This window comes from Toxotes jaculatrix, chromosome 23 (assembly GCF_017976425.1).
Source record: "Toxotes jaculatrix isolate fToxJac2 chromosome 23, fToxJac2.pri, whole genome shotgun sequence".
NCBI lineage: Eukaryota > Metazoa > Chordata > Actinopteri > Toxotidae > Toxotes > Toxotes jaculatrix.
The window spans coordinates 9,113,051-9,137,068 of NC_054416.1; the positions used below are offsets into that span (position 1 = coordinate 9,113,051).

The following is a 24,018-nucleotide window of genomic DNA, read 5'->3' on the forward strand; positions in this document are numbered from 1 at the left end:
AACTTGATTTATTCTTAATGAAAACAAAAGCAATATTTTCTTAAAGGAAAAATCCAGACGATTCTGCTGATCCAGGTCCATATTAATAACTCACGGCTACAAAAGAACATCTTTGTTCAGATAAACCAAGTTTAAAAATGTCAGGTGAAAATCAGTACTCACAGGTAGACCAGGTACACCTCTGGGCCCATCTTTGCCTGTGTCCCCTGGAGGCCCTCTCGGCCCAGGAGGGCCCGGTGGCCCTGGAGGCCCAGGTGGTCCTGCTTGCCCCTGATCTCCCTGTGTGGCAAAATAACACATTTCAACATCATTATGTGGTGATATTGTTGGATCCGCTGAGACTGGAGCCACTGCAGTTGAATGATAATGAAGAAAAGAGCAGTGAAATGATCTGGTGGGTGGCTATGGGCTGCCTCCATTCATAACATGGAGGAGAGTTTGCATTTCGTGTCTTATGGATAGTTAGCGAACGACAATCAAGATGGAGTTGTAAATGTTCTGAGTTATAGCTGACATATTAATCCCTTAAAATGCATGCATTCCTAAATGGACCTCATGAGTTGCACAGGGTTTGTACATTAGGTACTGGCTGAAAAAAGTCACATTTGTCAGTGCAGAGCTATAATAATCAGAGCAAAAATATACTGAAAATGTGTGGTCCATTATTATACTGGATTATAAGAAATTCTAAGAAAATATTCAGCAATCTAACTTGCAGGGAAAGTACTTTAAGTTGTGCCAGGACAGTAATTCATTTTACATTAATAAAACCTTTTTTCTAAAAAGTAATTTTCATATTTCCCCTTAAGAATAACAGAAGGACTATAAGAGTGCATGTGACAGGTCTGTCTGAAGGCTTGCATGCAAACTGCAGAATGGCCAGAGAGAAGTGATTCGGTGAGACTTGGCACGGTGGACAGGGAGAAGAGTGAGGACACAGCCACTACCTTAATGAGCCGCCGCTTTATGAGCTGCTGGTCAGCGGAAAGAAAGCCATGATTGATCTTAGGGAAGACCATCTGAGCAGGTGTGTGAGGTCAAGAGGTCGTAGGTCAGAGGTGAGAGAAGGTTGAAGAAGGATGAGGTCCCAGAAGAAGAGGAAGGAGGAGGAAGGCAAATGCAAAAAGAAACAGATTTTGTTAGAAAGGCCTGTGTTCACGAACCCCCGGTCCAGCGCCTTCACACATGGGGAGAGAAATCCACACTTTTCCAGCTCAGAGGTGGTTTGCTTCGGAAGTCTGGGCTTATTTTTTGGAGCCGGGGCCCATAATTACCACCTCAGGGGTGCAAGGGGCGCCACAGCAGGCTCACAGACCCCGGAAAAATGTGAATTTCTCCTCCTCTGTGAAAGCGCTGTCATCATCATCATCATCGTGCCTGCTGCTAAATCAGACCCCGGAAGCTGTGCACACTGGCACCAGCGTTGTCGACCCTCAGAATTGAGGTCGACTTCCTACCTTGTGCCATTCAATACATGCATTATTCTGCCAGTGTCCATTGGTATTAAGTGGCTTCATCCATCACTGAAACTATCCTGAAGACCAAATTGGTGGATTGAAGGATTTGTGGTGAACCATGGGCATGAGCTTTAAAAAAAACATTTTGCCACTTTGGTTCATCATCGAGTATTCCTCTTGGAGTTCCTTCCATTCATTTTAAGCATCAATGGACACAAGCCAGACCATGTCTTGGTTTCAGGATGCTTAGTCTTGTTCCAGTCCGCTACATATTACTGGGTTATAAAAGGCCACCTTTGCTTTCAATGGGAGACCTGGCATGTACCATGGAACAGAAATCACTAGAGTGAAAGACTGGTAGCGGCAGTGTGGAAGGGGATAACGATTGACTGGCTGTGATTAATTAGAGAGGGGTTTTTCCTGTGTCTACTCTATCATCAGGCTTTGAGAAAAAGCAGTCGACAGTGATTCATTTACTCCCAGTGTGCACTGCAGAGGGGTCGGACTGAGCAGCTAGGCGGCACCACCACCGACAAACCTTGACAGTCAGGATCTGATTGCTGTGCAAAGCAGCCAGCGTAGGGAGACCAGGCAATCCCTAAAGGGACACACAGCAGAACATGGCACAACACACGCATGACATTCAAACACTGGGTGAACAAAAATAGACAAAAGGAGGAAGAAGATAAGCATCCTACTTATAAATATTCTTACAAATTTGTCCAGTAAGTTGTGTGAGATGTCGTATTTAAAATAATTTCCTATCTTTCTTTTCCTAATTATCAAAAGCCAACATCGAATTTAAATGTCAAGCAATTAGTTTTGAGGACCAGACATTTCAATTAAGACACAAACATGACCAGCATTTAATTTTCCAATCCATGTTTACTCTCTGCTATGAAACTGTGTGTACATTAGCACTGAGGCCATCTTGTGTAGAGAGTATGTTACAGTGTCATAGCTGAATAACAATTTCCTGTTGTTTTCTTCCAAATATAAAGAGAGAACATTCGTTGAGATGATTATCATAGAACAGACTTTGTGCAATAGCATGCTGGTAAACTGAGCAGTGGTATTGTTCATAGAGTTTTGGGGAACATCACAGGATTGAGACGTTCGCTGGAAATTCAATCAAATGGTTTCCAGTTCCCTTGTCAACAATCTTCATGACAGATGTGATCCGCTCATGAAAACTGAATTAAAGAAGAAAGCATCGGGTCTTCTGCTTGTTGCTTGTTAAGAGGAGACAATGGTTTATAGCAGAATATTAGCTTTGATCTGAATCCAGAAACATTAACATTTCATCAGCTAAACATGGTTTTGAATGTTATACTTAAACAAATGCACCCCATTAAGTTTTATTCTTTTTGGGGACATTGTATATATGTAGACATATACATTTTTATTTTATTGCACTTTTCTTGCTTGTCAAGCAAGGCCTTTGATATTGATGAGACTTTCACAGTCACAACGCCATATAAATGTCACCGTGAAACATGAACAGCCTGTTTGCTAAATCCTTACCTCAAACAGCGATTGCTCAATAGCTTAGCAACGATAAGTAGACTTGGGAAGTCTTTCAAGTTTTGGGGAGGTCTGTCAAGCCAAAGCAGTGTTCATGGGGCTCTCATGAGAGTGACACTCAGCATTTAAAGAGTTTCAAGGCTCTTTTTTTCCCAAACCAAAACTAGCAAAAGTGGATTAAACAGTGTGTTTGTCTGCTCTAATGTAAGCCACACTCATTAGCATGTCAAGCTAACTAGCTTACTATGTAAAGTGGTAACCTAGCTCCTTGCAAACGTCCACATCAATAAATAACTACATTAATTTGTGGTGTTACAGGCTCTATTAACAAAAGCAATGTCCACAACTAGCATATCCAGTGCACAGCATTTGCTCAGCAAATAAAAGCTGGTCCTGGATGCTATCAGAGTTTATGGTAATGTTAGCAGCACTGTCCTGTATTTGATTTGGGGAAGTTTGCACTCCAGCAACCCCAACCAGCCTTTCCCAAGATAGCGTAATATTTGCCAAACACATAGGTTTGTCCTCATCCTAAAATCCTTTTCCCCTGTGACGTTAAAATTAAAAACATATGATGTGAAAATACAAACAAGTACTTAAGCTAAGAACAGAAGAACAACCTGACCTTACCTTACTTACTTGTCTCTATCATACCATATCACAACATATCTGGAGTACAATACCAACACAGCTGTTTTGTTTACGTGTCTTCCACATAAATAACCAGCTAGTGACAATGCTGACGTTCTGCCAGGGACATGAAGCCTTATCCACAGTCTTTACCACAATATCATGCCTGTCATGCCTCAAGTGCATAAGATGTCTTTACAAGATTCTTGTTTTAACATGAGTCAAACTAGAGACCAACTCATGGAGCTACTGTTTGTCTAATTAGCCAGCCAGCAAGAGCTGATAAAACAGGGAAAGGGATCAGGGAAAGCTGTCATTTCACAAGGCAACATCAGCGGTTGCTGGCTAGAAATTGTAAGATTTTGTTTACCACTGTACAAAATCAAGTTTCATTGTTTAAAAAAAAAATTACACAAAATTTCCACAAGTAAATCTTGAAACGGTATCATTATGAACTATGTCATGAGCGGAGTGAAAATGGAAAGCCTGGCAGGCAAAGGTAACTAAGGGGGGGACAAAAATTGCACCATACTGGTTGCACAATGATTGCATATATTTTCTTGTTTATCTGTGTGATACAGGTTTTGCTCCACTGTAACTTACCAACCTGAATGAACTGATGAAAGTTTTTCTCAGAGACTGGCACACTAGCATAAACATGCCCTGTAAGAGATCAGCCTTCCTCTACACTGAAGCTAAAGATAAAATCTGGCCTATCCAAACATGGATTTGGTGCCATCCCTCTGGTTTTCCAAAGATAATTCAAAAAGCATGGCTCATTAAGAACATGGCTTTCAAGACAGGCTGATTTAATTCAGCCCTGCTGCACAACAGAGCAATGGATACTCTTACACTGCAGACAATAGCCATGCTGTGTGTAACTGGGATTGAAGCGCAAATATTTCTCAAGTTATTTACAACCTCAAACATCTTGAGGACAAAGAAGGAAAACATGGACTGGATTATGGTTGGGGGAAGCGGACAATACAAAGAGTCCAGGCATGAAAATATGGTATAGTGTGGCGCATCTGCAGGCTGGTACACTGCTTTCCATGTTGTTGCTTTGTTGCTTTTGATACATGTGCTGGGGAGAGACTGGAGAGAAGCTGCAGCCAGGTCGACAGCATGTGGACAACCTCGCTGACCAAAGTGTGTTTGAAATGTGGAAAAAAAATAAATGATTATTGGACCAAAAACCAGTAGTTTGATCTTTCTCTGCAGGAGACGAGAGAGAGAGAGAACAGCTCGACTAGGTGTGCGTTAGTGCTCACCCTGCATTGACTCTGCGCTGATGTCTATGTGTGAGAATGATAATGACATGGCGGTTGACAGAGAATCCTAACCATTCACAGATTGCTTTGTTTTGCTTTTCTCCTCCAAAACGGATGTTGGCTATTTGGTGAGGAGCTCCATTGCTATGTATTTGCCTGCAGCGAGATGACTGCAGCTGTAGTAAACAAAAAGCCAGATATGAGGACAATCAGCAACAGCCGTTATAGGACACTGGCCAGAACCAGCATCTCCCTGACCACACCAAACACACAAAACATCCCAAGCAACTACAGGCTGTGGCATTTTCTGAATATCTATATGTGGAGTGGATTACCAGCTTTGCTTACAGATGTCTTTAATACATTTAAGAGTGGAATAATACATTCATATCAAGCCTCAGATTTGGCATCAGGCTGCTACATCAATTTTAACTCAAGTGAAATTCATTTAAAGCTTCTGATTTCATGTGCAAACAGTACGCTGTAAAACACTTCTTTGTTCATGTCTGAAAAGTCAAATGCTGGAAATTACATAACCATAGACTATTTATTTTGGAAGAACATTGGGCAAATTGGTCAAATCCCAAGATGTAAGAAATAAAGTACTGGACAAACAAGGGCAGATTTTTTTTGTGAAATCTCAGGAATTTTTCCTCTAACTGACCCAGTAATTCACCAACCTTTGCTTGACAGCTGTAGCTAGTGCCATTCCTCAGGAAGACCACACACCTTTCTTGGTGATACAAATAGCCAGTAACTCCTGTTAATTATATCCCACCAGTGGACCTCGAAAGGCTGCCACACATTTGTTTGTCAAAACTGGGCAATTTATTATTTGTTGCTTGGTTAACCTTTAACGTTTGGATGTGGCCATTGACCCTTAGGGTCGAGAAATGACTGACCCTGACATGTGGGCAACAGGCAGAGGAAGTGGGAGTCTGTGAGGAAATTCTACCGGCCATGTGGCCATTCTTACACTCTTACACATATCTGGAGAGTTTCTGACTTGACGCCTTGACCTAACCCTAAAGAGACATGCATGCATGTGTATACAGATGCAAACACAAATAGTCTGTCCTTTAAATGATTCTAAATTTAAATTTGTTTAGATTTGATGTAATCTGGCAGACTGCGATGCGTAGAGGACATGTTCTTGTTTACATGTACCTCCATATGGGTTTAATCGACTCTTTGCACACAGCCAATACTGGGCATGAAATGAGCTTCATTTCCAGCCAGATAGATAGAGTGAAGGTCAGGCAGCACTTGTCCTGTTATGCCTTCATTTATTAAGGAAATCTTTTTAATACTGTTCCACTACATTTCCCTGCTAATCTAATGTGCAAAGTCAATATGCCATTCTGGGGACGTAATATGATTTGGTGGTGACCTAGGCCGCTTTCATGCCTCTGTAGCTCTTCAAATGTAACTGTGACTGTGTGTTAATTTGTAGCTGTTAGGGGACAATTTTTCTGTAATTGGAAATTAATGAAATGCTATCTTGAAGTGGACAGTTTATTTATTTACTCTAAGACAAATAGGACCTGGCTGGTCCCTGTTACAACTCTGTCAGCCACACTGCTGTTTCCAAAGCATAAGTCATTTAACTGATAGAGACAGATGACTCCATTTCCTAGGTTAAAAGGGTACAAATTATGGGCAAAACCCAAGAAACTCTATCCAGTTAATTCGACTAGAGACCAGAGATATTTCCTTTCTGTCTGTTTGCAGCAGTTCAGTTCTTGCAACTACAATGATTATCCAATACTTTTTATATCATTAAAAATTAACTAAGGACATCACAGAGCTGGAAATGTGTTTGCAGATCTTGTGAAAGTGTGAAACCACTTAGAGATCCACAGTCTCTGTGAACGTGGCTGTCATTTGAGGAGTGCACACTTGTAACATTAGATGCATCATTCTGAGACCACTAATCAAATTTCACAGGGAAGGTCATTTGTATTGACTTCCAAATCATAAGAAACGCTGTGCTTTGACACGCAGAACTGGCCCAGAGGAGAGCTGACAAAGTTAATCGGCAAACTACTAACGTCTGGGTGGACGCCAGTACTGAATTGGGATCAGATCCACTTGGGAAATGGCTGGCATTCTGGTGACAAGACAGACCTCTGTGTTGTTGTGTTCTCTTGTCCTTGTGCTCTAACCTCTACATGCTCTCTGCCCTCATGGAAATCAATTACAGGCACTCAAAGTGACTCTGACTTCATATGATCTGCTCTTTATGACGACAGCAGACACAGAGGAAGTGAAAAGTCTGTGCATGCATGTGCACATGTGACCCGGTTAATGCAATCTAGTTTAAACAAACCTGTGCAGTCATAGTCTGCTCATTTTTTATACATTATTTGAGAAAAATGAGGGCTGTGCTTGCTGTTAGGTGGAGATAGAGTAATTCATTTCAGAGTCTGTCAAGCACAAAAAACCACTCACATTATCATCATTTAGAAGCTGCACTTTGATAGAAATGTCAAACTACAGAGCTGGAAATGATTAAAGCTCTGAATACGCCATGTCACGTCGAGGAGTGAAGTGAATCACGAGTAATTATAGAGACAGAGCTAGTTGGCTTTTGATTATAGTTGAGATTGAGCAGATTTCTTCTACTGGTGTGCAAAACCTGGTACTTATGTTCATTTTGAAGACAAAAGGGAGAAAAAAAAAGTCTTTGCATATTGAAAAGTATACCACTCTGTGCCTTCCAAGGTATCTTGCACATTTGCCTGCCCATTCTTGTTGTAGAAATAAGCAGTGCTGAAATGCTTGTTGTATTTGGCCAGATGGGAAGAACACTATCCCAGGAATTTCATGCATCTCAAACCTTTTGCCCACAATTCTGCTGGGGGAGACACACACAGTCACATTCGTCAGCTAATCACAAGAAGTTGGAGTAAACCGCATACCCGTGGTCCCTGGTCGCCTTGATCCCCCTGCAGAAGGCAAGAAAAAGAATTTGTCTTGAAATGCAGTGTTCGTACAGACACACACACACACACACACATGAATAGGGTGCCAATAATAAGCAGAGACTCACACCAAAATCACTGAGGCATAATTCAGAACACATTGATAAAGAAAAATAATACATGAACCCTCAGCTATTCATTGTGGTTGAGAGTAAAATCACTTATGATAACAGGGACTGACATGAATTGAGTATGAAAGAAAGAGAAAGAGAGCAGTGGTGTGAGGTTTTGGTGGGTTTGGTGAGGGGGGCTGAGTGTGGGCGAGCTGCATTACCAGGCCAGATTTTATGCCCCAGAGATCTTTGGCTTTCTGCCTTTTTTGGGGGCAGATCTCTGTGGATGGAGCTTGTTCCTGAAGTAGAAAACGTTTGGTTTCGAATCAACCTGCATTTTGAAGCCTGTGGGTTTATCACATTAGAGTGAAACCAAACCAAAAGTACACTTTTGTTTGAAATAAGTGAAGGAAGACCAAGTGCTGGACCTTAATACGTCTAGAATCGGATAACTGCACATCCTTAAACCATCTGATTTGATGCGCTCCGCTCTCCTGTTGGCTGAGTTACAATTTAGCCACAGCAGTAAAATGAGCCGAACAACTTATCACACATGGATGGGAATTTTACTCAAACAAACTTCAATGTAATGCCTGAGCAACTTCAAATAAAACAGCTCTCTGAATTTTTGTAATTTTTCACTGGGCAGTCGCTCCAAAACCGGATTTAATGGGAAAACAGTTGTGAATGGCCACACTGATGCATTTGCACTTTATTCGTCTTGGGTGGGAGGAATGGACACAGTTGTTTCTCATTTCATTAAACTGCAGATGAAGTGGTTCATGTAAGAGGCATGAACATGCATCTGATCAGTAAGACCGGGTTATTCACCATTGTCATAACGGATGCTCGACAATCGCTGTAATCTGGTTTTCTCTTTCATTCTCACGACTTCTATTTTCTGCTTTAAAGGACACCAAATAAGGACAAAATCACACTGTTGACTATTTGTCAACAACTGCGTCATTCCACACCCCACATTACTAGAAATCATCATTTCCCAAAGAGTGCAACTTGACAGAGATGACAACTGTAATCATCTGTTTGACTTTAGCTCTGGTTAGCACTCTCACGCCATTTCATTTTATTTCTTGTTTTTTAAAGCTGAATAAGCCTTTAAATATAATGGGTTATTGCCCAAGTTGTTGCTTACTTCACACAAAATGTGAATAAATACTTAATTTATTCTGCTTGTAACAGGCTTTGATCTTCCCCAGTAGCATTTTAGAGGTATGCACTTTAAAAATCTAACGGCCACTTCTTTCCTTTATACGTTCATTCAGGGACTTTATCAACTTTGGTGTGAATTAAGGGATCCCGCGTTTTTAGTCTTTCAAAGCAAAGCCATGGGCACACATTTGTCCCCAAGCCCTGCAGACTTATAAAGAGACAGTGTGGTTATTTTGCATGCTCAACTGCTGTTTTATGGAGGAATGCTCAGCGAGGCATTTAAGGGTTTCGACTGGGGGCTCTAGCTTTCAGTCATTAATGTTCTGTGCTGTGGATTTGTGAACGACAGGAGAATTTAAATATTCAGAGTCCAACCTTTGAGCTCAGGATGACTTGAATTTGAATCATAGCAGAACTTGCAAAATGACACTCTTTATGGCCAAATGAAGTGTGAGGAAAGCAAAAACAAAGACTTTTACTGTTTTTAGCTGTAAATCCGGATGGAGGGCTATTAAAGACTGTATTTCACATTTTTTTAAAGATACTGTAGTTTAACATTTTGGAAAATTAGAATGTTCACCTTTGTGCTTGGAGTTAAATGAGAGAGTTGACACCATTCTCGTGTCTGTACAGTATGTATAATATAAAGCAGAAGCCAGTAGGTGGCTAGCTTAAAAAAAAAAAAGAAAAGAAACTGGAACCAGGGGGAAACAGCTCGCCTGGGTAGGTGGATTTTGTTACCTTCAGGACCAGGATAGCTGTTTCCCTGGCTCTAGCTCAGCATACACACATGAGAGTGGCATCAATCTTTTAACTAACTCTCTCTCCAAGAAAGTGAATAAGCATATTTCCTAAAATGTCAAACTGTTTATTTAAGCACTTGAATAAAATATATGAACAGATCACCAGTACACCAATATCTATATCAATCTAAATACAACATTACTCACCTTTTCACCCTTTGGACCTGGAGGGCCCTACAAAAAGAAAAAAAACATAGTTCAAACACTTAAAAAAACAACAATAACAACACATAAATAACAAGAAAATGACAAACGATGGTCCATGTCAGTCAGTTGTAATCATTCTGGTGCCATGGCACACTTTGGTCAGATGCAATACACCACAACAACTGTGAAAAACCAAGGTGACCAATCATGTAAACCAAGAAACAAACAAAGCTGCTAAAACATGAACATCATGGACTTTGAGGGAGACGCTGAAATCATAAGAAGAACAAATTGAGTTTTGATGAAACTCACATTGTGTACTTTTTGACATCACTTTCAGCGTTTGATTAAAATGCCCTGTCACAGACTGGGAACTGGTACCCTTTTGCACTGTAGACAGCGGGGCTTATACAAACATACAATTAAAACCAAAAACAGGCCCAAATCAAGTCCATGTTTACTTAGAGGATCAAATCCAGCAATCTCCAACCAAGTATTGGCAAGCACGTTGTAAAACTGTGCCCCGAACAAAAGAAGCACTTCTTTTTCTTTTAACACAGCAGTTTTTGTGAGGCAGCTTTGCATCCAGTGTCTGTCCGTCAGCAGACAGGGGCTCCTGGGTGGGCTCAGCAATGGATCACGGGTGAAGGAGAGGATCTGACGATGAGATGTGCATCTATATGCCTGAGCCTAATGAGCCTGCGTTCAAAAATAGTATTTTTAACATGGAAGTTGAAGGACGAAGTCCAGTGCGTTGGGCTCTCTTTCTTCCTCTGAGGTCGGACGTTCGGAAAAAAGCTATCTTCGGAAAAATCAGAAATAGATCAATGTCAGTGGAGTGACTAACTGACCACCCGCTTAGCAACCATGTTTATGAGCCCCTGGAGAAACTGAGAGATTGTTGTGCCAGTGCCAATCTGTATTTCAAATGAAAAACTGTCTGTCAAATACATTTGGTTCTATACAGCTGTTTTTTCTCGTCAAAGATAAAATAAGTATTTGGGAAACTGTGCATTTCTTCCTCTAACTTTGTTACTGCCAGAAAAATGTCACTTGTGTCCTCAGGTAAAGAACAAGTTGTTCATCTGTCACTGATACAACTATGGTAATATCTGTGCAGTGGCTGCTGTCCCAGGATCATACCAGTTAGTTTCCAGAGATTTCAGACGCGGAGAAAAGTACACTGACATTAATCCATAGATTGATGACATTGGTATAAGACCCATGTCTGGAGGCTGTTCCTGTGAGTTTATGGGCCAGTGACCCAGAATAGCAGACCTGCAGACCCAGACAAGCTTCCACTGCATTGGCACAAAGTGCGAGCTAAAACTGAAATGCTTCAGAGGGAGTCCAGCAGTTTTCCTCAGCCAGTATCTACCACACTGCTCTGGGGGAAACGAGTTGTAGCCAGGTTTCTGCCTGCTCAGTTCCTTTGGACATTATTCTTGATGCATAGGTAACTATCCGTAGCTTTGTGTTTATATATAGTAGTGAATATGCTCCCAACTGGATCGGCACTTGGCCCAGTTTGCCTCGGACATGAGGTTGTGAACCTGTGCAAAAACCATGTGTAGTGCATCATACTATTTATTCAAATATGAGGCAACTGTGTTCGATTCAACAAACCCAGACAAAAGCTGATGGGAAATGCTGCTTTAATACACACACACACACACACACACACACATCTAAGGAGGTGGTCCTGCTGCTTACTTGACTGGCCATACAAAGAGCCACAACACACTTGTAAACACAAAATGTGCCATTATGAAAACAATGTTTCAGATTGCGGTTCCCTGGGGGGAAATAACAGAGGCAACATCTTGGATTCAAATGTGACTTTTACTTTTATAATGATGTAGAGGCATTCCAGAGGGGCTAAATAAGTTTCCAGCGTGTTCCTGAAAACGGAAGGCGGCTAAAGGAAATCAGTGCTGGCTTTTTCTTGTGAAGGAAAATTGCCTTTGGACAATAGGAGGCTATTGACAAGCTGTTACAGCAAACGTATGAATGGCTGCAACAAAGAAATACATAAATACACCCACTGCAGCTTTTTCGCACATGGCTGCCTAATGTATTATATGTTTGGCACTGTAAAATACAGATAGCTGGCACACAAAATTATTAGGCTAAATCACTGGGCACCATAAGTTTGAGGAGAGAAATGAAAACTCTGCTTTATGGGATTTAGCATTTCAATAAATTCAGATTGTTTCAAGATAAGTGCAACAACACAGTGAAACTTGATCAAATCCAGGTTGAACTTCCATAATAGGGCAAAAAAACATGTCTGTATTTTGTTTCTGAGGGAAGAAATGAGGAAAATGGGGTCACAGGTGTTAGATAGACTTCTACAGTAGATGTCCTAGATAAATAATGGGTTTGTTGAAGTAAATCAGTGGTACTCTGTCAGATAAACTCAAGCGCTCCCTCCTTAACAACGTTTTCAACCATTTCATCATGTAGTTTTAGCTCTTTTAACATCCTTGCATGCTTGCTAACTAGTATTCATGCACTCTCAACATTTTTCTCAAATCATTTGAGCTTCTCCACAGTCTAAATATATACACAAAAGCAACCCCTAACTATTTACCGATTTGTACTTCACTATAAGTGGGATGCTGCTTTTGGCACACCTGACCATATCTTGCCTAAATCTTGTTGATTTTACTTTTCTGTCTGGTTGTAAAACATGTGGAAATGATTTCGCTACACAGTCTGCACCTGCTCATTATACGGCCCATCATTTGCACATCACTTGGACAGACAGCATCCAACCGGAGCTTTTCCAAAAGGTTTAAGCGAATACAGCGAGGGTCTTTTATAGAGACTATTAAACAGCTCTCCTGCAAAGACTGTTTCAAAGGAGCAAACTGTACTACAGTACAACTGCAGCGGGTGTCTATTTGTCAAGCCGTTTGTGGTTTTGGTTTGCCCCAAGGAAGGTTTCTAATCAGCACCTGTGTATGCTTTTCACATCTTTTTAGTGCTTCTGCTCTGGCTCTTTTTCAAAAGCAGCCCTCCAGCAGGTGCTCCACGGCTCATCAGGCTGCTTCTGTTTGATGAAAACTGCTCACGGTGCGTTAGCAAATTACTTTGTTGAACATGATTAAACCTCTGTAGTGTCATCAACACCTTTATATTCCAGTTACACTGGATTCCTGTGTAGCCACATGCATGCCAGAAAAAAAAAGCTGTCATGTTCCTAAAAGGAGTAGCTCACCATTTTGGGAAATAAAGATGCTCACTTTCTTGCCAAAATATGAAGCTAGCAGCTGCAGGCAGATGGTGTTAGAATAGGGTCTTGTCATGGCTATAAGGCTGCCAGGTAACCAGGAGGGACTCCAGGAAGCTACTACACCTGGCCAAGAAGCAGTCCATCTCAAAACCTGTGTAAAACTGCAACATGTAGATTTATACTTCAGTTTTAGACAAAGGTAAAGTGGCTGCTTCCCCCTAAGAACAATGTTGCTCTAAACATGTTTTGAATTTTGGATTTCCATGTGTGTCTGACAGTATTTTACTGTTACTGTATTTCCCAGAAAACTTCTTTAGAGATTAGTCCCAGTGTAAGCGACTTAAAAATATCAAGTATGTCCTTCGTATGTGTTGAGATGAACAAAAGGCAGCTGCCCCAAAGCAGAAGCTCTATATCCACTTATTGAAAATGACACACATCACGTTGATGGTAAGCCTCACATCTTCTGCTGCTTAACGCTGCAAACTCACGTCAAACTTCCATCATGAGATGATTTGTAACAGAGCTGTGCATGATATTGTCGAGCTGGTGGACCACTGGATCAAGATTAAGCTTTTTTTTTTTTTTTTATCTAGATACACGTCTAGCTTCTCATTCCAAGCCAAACCGTGACCACTGTCTCCTGCAATGGCCTGAATGAGCTGTTGCTATGAAAAAAAAAAAAAGAAAGAAAAAAGAGGAAACCCCTGCCACCTTTAAAACAGAGTGGGGGAGAAATATGGAGAGGTCTGCAGGGAAATATAAAAAGGAAGAGGGAACTGGGGCCAAATCCACAAGCAACATGTAGAACATTGCCATTCAAATCTGACAATTTAACCCAAATTCATATTACAAGGAAAGAGTAGATGATATTCAATAAACTGATCCTGGCGCTGTGAGACATGAGAGTTACTGATCTCTAAATTATTTGTTAGGCAACCTGGCTTCCATCATTTATGACAAAGAAATTGTTCAAATGTTTCTAATGTCTTGATAATATGATGCAAAGACGACAGAATTCAACTAATAACAAGCCCTTAGTGAGTTTCTAATTGCATTGTTTTTATTGTGGTCTGTTTTTATGTATCTGCAGTCCTGCAAGTCCCATATGAGGTGATTTAGGACATTGGCAAATTTTAATGTTTAAAATATTTTTATCTTTATAAATTTCTGCCTGATCTGGAATAAACACGACTGATTTATTGGCTGATTTTTTTTTTTAAATACACAGATTCTGTATTTCCATTGTTATTTCTGGGATAAAGTCCCTTTTTTGTTGTCTTTCTGTAATCAGCAAACACAAACTGTTCTCATTATGAATATCCAGGCAGCCTTCACACCAACTCACAGGCTGGAAAGTACTTCACTTCTGTCAACCTAATTTCAAATTCTCTCACAAAGAAATCAAGACACTGAGTAGCCATTCTTCACATTCCCACTCTCCTATAATTTTCTGGAAACATGATGGATGAAAGCTTGACAGTGCTCGCCTGACTGTGCAGAGCGAGGAGAGGGGCTGGCTCACGTCCACAGCTTTAGCTGTTGTTGACATGAGCAAAATAATTCTTGTGGGTTTAGCTGTGAGCTGCTGGTACAATCTTGTGAAACAATCTGCTTAATCCAACAAGATGCAAAAAGTCAGGAACGCAGTATCTGAACGTAACCTCCGTCTCGACTCCGCTGTATTACTTTTCATCACAGTGACCTGTTAAACCTATCGAGGTCGAGAAAATCAATCCATCAAACGGCTCTCATATCCTCGTTGCAGAACCAGGGCCAACTGGGCTGGCAGCCGTTGCTGTAGCCCGAACTGCCGTCCACATGGATCCAATCATCTCCCCCCGGAGCACTGGCATCTCTGAGAGCACAGGCCAACAACTACCGCTTTTACAACCTCTTCTTTACGGGCATACGGTTTCTCACACAGCTACACAATATTAATAAACATGTGTGTACACAGGAAGTTAAGCAAAGCAAACCTCCAGGCACCAAGTGTTGACAAGGAATGAGTAAGTGAGGAAGGGGCAGGTGAGGAGTGCTGCTCACCACAAAAGCGGGAGGAGGGCCAAAGTAAAGGGTTTGAAAGGACTAAACCCTGGCTTACACGCTTCACACAGTAAAGTGATGCATCATGTTTGCCATGCGTCATAATAAAAACAGCCTCAATTCAGTTTTGACCTGACTGACTTACCAGAGGAGTTTGACATTTTGGAAACATTTTTATTTGCTTTCTTTCTCTCTGAGTTAGATGAGAAGATCGATAACACTTACTGGCACGCTGGGCGTTTCTGCCTGCTTCCAGTGTTAATGCTAAGCTAAGCTAACCAGATGCTGGTTGTAGCTTCATATTTACCATACAGATACAGCCAGCAAGGAGAATAATGGAAGGAAGATAATGTAGCATCCATTCGCTCGCAGCGTTTCTCATACAATAAGCTCCCTACCCAACAAAGCTGAAATGTCCCATCTGATACAAAAATATAAAGGAAATGCACAGATGCAAGAGTGGAAATAAGTGCAAAAAACACATTGTGCCATTTGCAGCTAAAAGCCTGCTGTGTGCATCATTGAAATTGAAATCTACTCAGTTGCAAACATGCACAAACCTGGAGCTGAGTAAAAAGACATCCAGTAAAAACATATCTATATGTACACCTCCATCTGTTAGTTCTGCATGGGAACCCTCAATCATATTACCGTGGGCCCCGGGGGAACTTTTTTTCATGGCGGGAAACTAATGGAGGACAGGGATGTGAGTAATCAGAGCAGAATGGGCAGGAACAGATGACCACAAGTGGCTGGTGCTCGTCGGGGGAATCTGTATGCAGAGGTTAGGCAGGGATAGGAAAACCACACTGGAAAACTGACTTGGGAATGGCATCTGGTTCCCATATCCACAGTGTATCACAATTAGCCGGCAGAAAATGACTTTAATGTGTGTGTATGTGTTTGTGAGTGTGTCTGCTTGTTGTTATGTGTTTAATGTTCCTGTGGGAGAAGGGACGCTGTAAACTGAAGAAAGTGAAACTGATAGTGTGACTGGTTATAGGTGTGTATTGTCAAAGTATATTGATAAGATGCAGATCAAACATAGAGGAGATAATTCACAGTCTGTCACTGAAGGTCTCATCATGGCTGAGGAGGAGAGACATTTAAACAGCTTTAACCAAACTGTAGGCATAAAAAGCCAAACGTCGAAGCCAATTTTTTTTTTCTGCTCGATACGTAAGCAAATTTCTGACCCACAAAAATTCTTGTCGTGGATATAAAATGTTGAATAAGGGACAATGTTCCAGTTGGAAAAGTATTTCTTTCACTTCTTCTGTTGGTTCAATTAGAACCACACACTGGCTGCTCTACATTTCTCATCATTTGATGTTATGAGTTGGAGGAAAATTCCTCTCAATCAAGAAGATGTCAAGTCTTCTCTCAAACTGGGAGCCTCAGATTCATACAGTGGTAATTCTCCTACCATGCTAAGGTAGTAACAGTCCGTTTTCCTTGCAAGTATTCAGCCCGCTCAACTAACCAGATTGCACTATGGACTGCTTTAAAAATCACTGTGAGTAAACCTCACGGTTGGCGTGACCTGACAGACAAGTGCTGCTGATGGGCACAGCGTGAGCAGAGGACCGACATCTAAAAGGTCAAACTCTTAATGTTGTCACATCTAGTGCCAGCAGGCCTCCTCAGGCATTGCTGCCCTTATGAGCCCAAATAAACGCTGTCATGTCAGATAGATCCACTCACAGCTCTTGGTAGGCCTCTTCAGTGCCAAAGCCCGTGTGTGTGTGTGCACTCATGCCCTCTGTGTTGATCTGAAGCTGTTAATGGGCATTTTCTGTTTTAAACCCACAACATTCAACCTAGCAAAACTTGTACATTAACACATCATCAGAGCATGCAGCGTCTCTAGAGTCTCACTTTAGATAACCTGCCACCTTCACTTCCTCTGGAGGGCAAGAGTGATCAAAGTTCAGCTGGAATATGTTTTATTAACAGGTGTGGAGCTGTGGTGCATACAGATGAAGGATGAAGGGTAGAGGGCGCCTAGGCTCTGCTGCTTCACTCCCACATTGCCTCTAATCCCTGTATCACAGCTGCATTATTCATACGCTGTGACAGACCATCCTCAACCTGCATCGCAGGAATCTCAGCTGATGAAGAAGGGAGGTGGAAACTACTTGTCAAATACAGAGACAGATATAACCAGCTTTATTTACCTCATTGCTAATGTGACTGAACTCTTGTAAAGGTCTGTGCTATACTGTAGCTGGCCTGGCTGGAGACTCCAGTGTGGTGCAGAGGCATGCTCAGCAGGCAGAAGTGGGTTTGATATTTCCAACATTGTATCATTTTCAAATATTTCCCCTTTTCGTCTGACCAGATTTCAAAGCATGTTAGTTTCTTTCTCTGTCTGTATAATTTTAATTTAGTATGGCATAGAGTCTGCGCTACAAACGTACGGTCAGCGGGTGGTGTTAGTGGGTACTCGAGTGCAGCCTCGAGGATGGTGTTTTATGCCTGATTAGTGCTAAATGGTGTGCACACACAGTGGTGGGTGCTTGGGCTTGATGTTTTGACACAGACCACCCTTGAAGAGCTGCAGAAAGATGAGAGAAGTAGTTTAAAAATGAGAAGCGAAGACATTTTTGCCTCAGCTGTCTTTTCACAGACTTTACTAACCTTTACACACAGTAAAAAAAATATTTATATGGTTTCAGTGGCGAGAGGAGGCAGACTGCTCTTCTTGTAAATGGCGTAAGAGCTGAACATCACCTCAGCCCATATCTGTAACATGTCACCCATAAATATTTTTCCAATCTGTCTGGAGAACAAGAAGTGATATCCAACCCATCACCACCTGACAACTGACCCAGTGATCCCATGCAAAACGGACACAAAAACTCAAGCAAGTGGAAAAGAAGGGAAACCAAAACAAAGCAAATCACTTTTCCATGTCTAAACGCTGATTGTGAACCACCAGTGAGGATCTATTCCTGATGAGTTTTGATTGAAGAGACCTATTCTCTCTCTACTGCAACCACAGGTCCCTGTCCAATCATCAGCGGCTGAGTAACGATTAAGTCACAGGCATCTGTAATGACTTCAGCAGTGGTCGGTTTGTTTGGCTTCGAGAGCTATGTACAATTTACGCAGTGTTCCCGGAGTTATGGGGGGAGCTGTTGAATATGCATAGCGACGTGTCCCCTGCCATCCCCCGGGTGGGCATACCAAATGAGAAACCACATGAGATCACTTACTACTGTCTCTTTTTTAAGAAACTGGCAAAGGACTTTTTTTATTTCGGAAACAGATTTGGTGACCATCGGGTGAGTCATTGTCAGATCATTGCATTTTTTTTGAAGACTGTAGAAATGCAGTCACTCACCCAGACTTCAATTTTTTTGGTTTGTATTGTAAATTATAGGCTTTTTCTGTTTAATGCAGTATGAGTTTTACTTTGCCTACAGTAAAACTAGGACCTCTACCGGTACAGGTACCGGTAGAGTATTGTATGCACACTGGATCTACCAAAGGACCAGTCCCAAAAGTACCAAAACACATGCATCCCATACATTTAGTGGCAAATCCAATGTCTCCTGCCATATAAACATTTCAGAGACAACGCTTGCTGAACTTCAGTCGGCTCTTGAGACATCTCACAGTATGATTTTATTTGTCAGATGTAAAGCCTGGCGAGTGAGGCTGAGAAGAGAGACCACCTGCACTTACTTACGCCCCAGAACCCCATGAGCGAGTGCCTGAGAAGGCTCTGAGGATTAACTTACGACTTTTACAGCTCAGTCGGCACACGCTATTATACCTATTCAATCACACTTGCCTCTGGACTATAAATAATTTTAACAGAGCACACACACACACACACATACGTATGTACACACACACAATGACCGCTTGACCCGGTTATACAGCGAACTGTCACAATCCCCGGTGCTTATGTATGTATGTATGATTTTGTCTTCATCTTTGGGGAAACACTGAAGTTTTCCATCTGGTAATGGGAGTGAATCTGTGATCACCCGGCAATATAATGAGGTGAGATAATCTGTTCGGGTTCAGGGAGCTGGCAGGGATGTAGGCTGGTAGCAAGATTATTACAAACCAGGCTGCCCAGATGACAGGGAAAGGGTCCCTTTTCAGGGAAGGCTGGGATGAAGGGATTATTTTAATAATAGAGTCCGAGTGTGTGGTGCAAGTAAGATCTCTGGTAGCAAATTTGTCATAATCAGATGTCTTCTACATCAGTTGTAAAAACATAAATTTATACTTTTATGTTTGCTTTACAGTTTGTTTTTTTTTTAACCAAGTGATTGTTCACCCTGGTTCCAGTTGCTGGCTGTAGCTTCATATCCAACGCACAGACATCTCATCTAAAGCTCAGCAAGAAAGTGAAGTGAGTTTATTTCCCAAAATGTAAAACAATTCCTTGAATGTGGCCCCATGGTTTCTTTTTTTTCTTTCATGTAAACTGTTCTTAACTTTAATGCTAAGGCATGTTTGTAACTTGTTGCTGCAGCATCCTGCCGTCATGCTTTACTGTTGCTGGTTTGGAGTTTTTACCTTCACATGGCTATCGCAGCTGGGGGAAGATGTGAAGCAGGCATACTTACAGGAGGTCCTGAAAGAGAAAGGAAAAAATACATGGTTAGTGTGTTTTCAATCAGTGATCAAACAGACTCAGATCATCAATGTTCCACTGAAACCACATATCCAAATAAGTGAGATGGGAAAGCTGGCTCTTGCGGAGAATTATTTCCTTGGGAATGAACGTTTCACAAAGATACAACTCTTGCACCATGATGCATTCACAGACTGAACTAAATAGACATTCTGCTTCAGTAACCCACTAATCTTTGTACTTATGGTATAGAACAAAAGTATAGTGACAAAAGATTCCTATCTTTTTTTCATGTAGTTGGGCCAACAATGGCCACCAGGCCTGGCGATCACATTTTACATTTGTAAGTGGCTCTAATTTCACAACTACAAGGGGTTGTGCGCTTGTTAAAAATTCCCCCCACGTTTTTGTGAGGTGACACTCGTCTTTTTCCCAATTACTGCCGCTCAAAGGACTGTGTGCCACAGTACTTCAGGGCTCCCCAGAACCCTGCAAATCATTTTAAGTCTTTAGGTTCTTATTAAAAAGGTACCCAGCTGCTTTAACCCAGAAGAAAAGTGTTTTTTTTTTCTTTACAAGTCCTATGTCCTTGAACTGTTCTTCTTCATGACCAGTGCAAATCGCTCCTGCAGCTGGGGCATTTAAGGAGCCATATTTGAGGCTCAGTGGGCTGCACTTCTGTAGCATTGTTTTATGGATCGCTGAGTTACAGTAGACCACTTAGCTTTTAAAAAACCTGCTCCACCGTGTATGTTCTTTTTACCATGTCCCACTGTGTCCAATGGCTCAGCATAACATTTTCAACTAACAATGTAACAAAGTTTACTGGAATAGAATACATGTAAAACTGCATGATGAGTAACATCTTGTTAAAACAGTCCTCAAAGCTCAAGCATCATTCAGTCACTCAGGCTGAGTCTCACCTTCTGTTCTAACACTGGCACTTCTAGTCGTTTCCTCCACAATTTTTCACTCTCCTGCTGTGAGTGTAAAGGTCACTGAGATTACTTGTACAGGTACCATAGTGTATGTACAATAGCATGTGATTGCTCACAAAATGGATGCTATAATGCTGTGAAATGATACAAAGCTTACACAGCTGCAGCGGGGCTCTCAAAGTAATTTTTTTCAAGAGGATTTATTTGGAAGAAAAGCTGCTTTTCTTCACATTTGAAATTGATGCACTACTATAAGGTTAAATTGCTCAAGCTTCTCACTTTGAGCATCAATTCCCCCTTTTGTGAACGCAGGTACACGAGCAGCAAGAAATGCTTATTCACATAGGGAAAATATGTGAGGAAACTTCTAACACTTTCCAGCAGTGACCACCTGCTAGAACAGTTTGAAGACTGTGGCTTTCACTGCTACAAAAACTTTCTCATCGTAAACTGTCATACCACACTTTTCCTTTCCATATGTTACCGGTAAACAAACAAGGGATCCTAATGAAGTATCCCATTCATTTTTAATGCATAGGTAAATATCACCGTGTCTTTTTCCTATTTGTTCTCTCTGTCAGTTGCAGCCAAGTCTGGGCGAAAGCTTCCCTTTGCCTTTGTAGATGAATAAACTCTACAACACCTCCCCAATGAATTTGTGGGAACCTTGCAGCAGTTTAGTTACTTTTGGTTAAAGTGAATCATGAATTAAATATGCTTCCCTTCAACAAGCACCGGTGCTGAGAACTTAAAGAGGGACATTTGTTTACTCTCAGCTTACAGTGCAAAATGCAGCTCGCCTGTGCTTGTCAAGGACCAAATTTTTCAGTTGTATAAAAAAATGTCTCCTAAATGTTTTTTTTCCCCCAGGGGAGCGGGTACACAGAGTTTGACACTGGGCTCCAATAATGCAGCACAGTGCCATCATATTTATTTGTTTTGAATACTTCTATGAGTTTCATAGAGAATATTGCTTCACTTTACATTCGCCAACATATCCAAACTTTAAATGTTGCAGAAATAACTGAGCTATAACTGCAGCCTAATATACAGAATCACTTTTAGTGCCAAATTTTTAAATTGCATTCTCTGCACAAGGACCTATAAAGCATTGATTTTATTTTTTTAAATGATTTTGCAGATGCTGCACATAACCAGTGAAAGTGCAGATAAAAGCTGGAATGAACAACTGCTTAACTTCATAGTTCAGTTCAGTGGCATCAACAAAAACAGTCTCTTTAAACAGGCACTATTTCAGGTTGACAAACTTGAGCCAAAACTGTCTGATCTGACAACACTCTTCATCCTAGTTTAGTACTGTAATTTGGGCTATTATGCAGGATGGCGAGGCCTGTCATCCCAATTGTTCCCTATTGTCTATCCTTGATAGACGCTTTGCCACTTCAGTCCAGACATTGTGAGTGGGTATGATTGTTTGCTCGTTTCCGATTGATTTGTCGAGAGGAAGCCATTCACATTCTCCACATTTGCTCTGGCTAACCAGAGAATGAACAAACTGTCTTTGCACAATGGTGCCATTTAAAATACGCTGGCATGGTGGATGTTTATTGGAAAGTTAAGCGCTGCATAAACAAAGCCTGGCGGTATTTCAGATGTGCGGCCAACCAGAACATTGAACTGTTGTCTATCTGTCATTTGATTTCTCTTTTTTTTCATCCTCCCCGGCTTTCAAGTCAGACACTGGATCACTTTGGTATTATGTAAGAGAGCAGAGAGCCACACCACACTGATCCCTGTCTCAAAACGCAGAACATGGCCTCAAACAGGATCCTAAATTAATTTGGCAAAATCGAAAATGAAGGAAATAAAGGGATCTTTGAAGCTCAAATAAAAGACCTCAACTGATTCGGTTTGATGCCCATGACTTTAAAAAGCAGTGGCTGGATCTGGTGGGAAAACCAGCACTTTTTTTTTCCTCCCCTCACAGACACAGAGTTTGTTTCTCAGGCTGTGAAACCAAACCGTTCCCTTATTACTCTGCCTCACTTAAAACTGGGACCTTGCTTTGCCGTCTCTCTAATTTCTTTTTACAGGGGCAGTGCTTTTGTTCCAAAGCGTTGTCTATGTTCTGCTACACTGCGCTCTCAGCACAGGAAAGCCGTCACACTCCAGAGCCCATTATCACTTTTGCTATCAGGTGAGCGGAGTGTGGACGCAGCTCCCTGCCAAGTACATGTTCTCGCTGTGAATTCAATTTGCGGCGACACTTTCCGTCCGTGGGAGTGTCACTGCACGGCGTGTCCTTTTCCTAGATGCTCGAGGCTTCGGCTGGATCATATTTGTTTAGTCAGCTCAGGAAGGTGTGTGGGAGGAGGGAGAAGAGATTGGAGATCCTGAATGCATGAAGACAACTTGTTGCTGAATTTGTGGAGGCCAGCAAGCGTGGGTTATTATATATCCTGAAGCTGAACATGACTACATCATGTCTGAGATCAGCACTGGAGGGCTGGAGCTTCTCAAAGTTTAGACACGGACGTCAACACCTTCAACAAGTTTGGGCATCGCCTTTGACTCCACTGTCTCCCAGTTTTACTGTGAAAATCTAGTGTTTCTATAGCGACTGAAGCTGAAACAATCCAAGTGAACACCGAAACCACCAGGCCACAAATTACACATCCATAACCTATTTTGGCCTCCAAAGATATACAGTGTACTTTTACATGATTGTAAGTGCAGTGTGATTTGCTGATGTCCTACTGAATTATTGCTTAAACGTTTCTGGATTGAGACAACAGTGATCTTTGGCCACACACACATGCACACAGACACACAAATGTACATACCAGGTTCTCCATTGCGGCCTCTTCTTCCTCGCTTTCCCGGAGGTCCTGCCGAAAGAAGAATATAATACATTTTAGTCAGTAATTTGATTGTCTTTTTGTTTGTATAAGTTTCATATTCTTCAAGTATTCTCACAGTCGAACCATCCAACAGCAGGATGAGGAGGAGACACTGAAAATGATTGTATTTGAACAACAAAGACCTCAAAATCTCAAGGTTCATTAAGAATTTTGGCTCTATTTAGACAGAAGCTGAGGTGAAAAAAGGAAACGCAAACAAAAGTGCGCTTCACCCTGTCATTCCCGTTTCTCCTCCTTTGTTTCAGTTTTTGTTTTCAGCAGAGATGCTCCAGTTTTTA

The 24,018-nt window shown here is 41.5% G+C and overlaps 1 protein-coding gene across 6 annotated transcripts in view; it reads right to left on the reverse strand.

The window, feature by feature from the left end:
• Positions 1 to 24,018, reverse strand: part of LOC121176856 (collagen alpha-1(XXV) chain) — a 135,936-nt gene that overhangs the window by 39,401 nt on the left and 72,517 nt on the right. For all 6 annotated transcript variants that reach the window (XM_041030961.1, XM_041030959.1, XM_041030962.1 and 3 more), the window contains exons 3-8: positions 23,663 to 23,707; positions 19,913 to 19,920; positions 10,040 to 10,066; positions 7,804 to 7,830; positions 948 to 1,019; positions 163 to 279 (exon numbers count right to left, since the gene is read on the reverse strand). In XM_041030961.1, the coding sequence (XP_040886895.1) occupies positions 163 to 279; positions 948 to 1,019; positions 7,804 to 7,830; positions 10,040 to 10,066; positions 19,913 to 19,920; positions 23,663 to 23,707 (296 nt within the window). The remainder of the gene's footprint in view (positions 1 to 162; positions 280 to 947; positions 1,020 to 7,803; positions 7,831 to 10,039; positions 10,067 to 19,912; positions 19,921 to 23,662; positions 23,708 to 24,018) is intronic.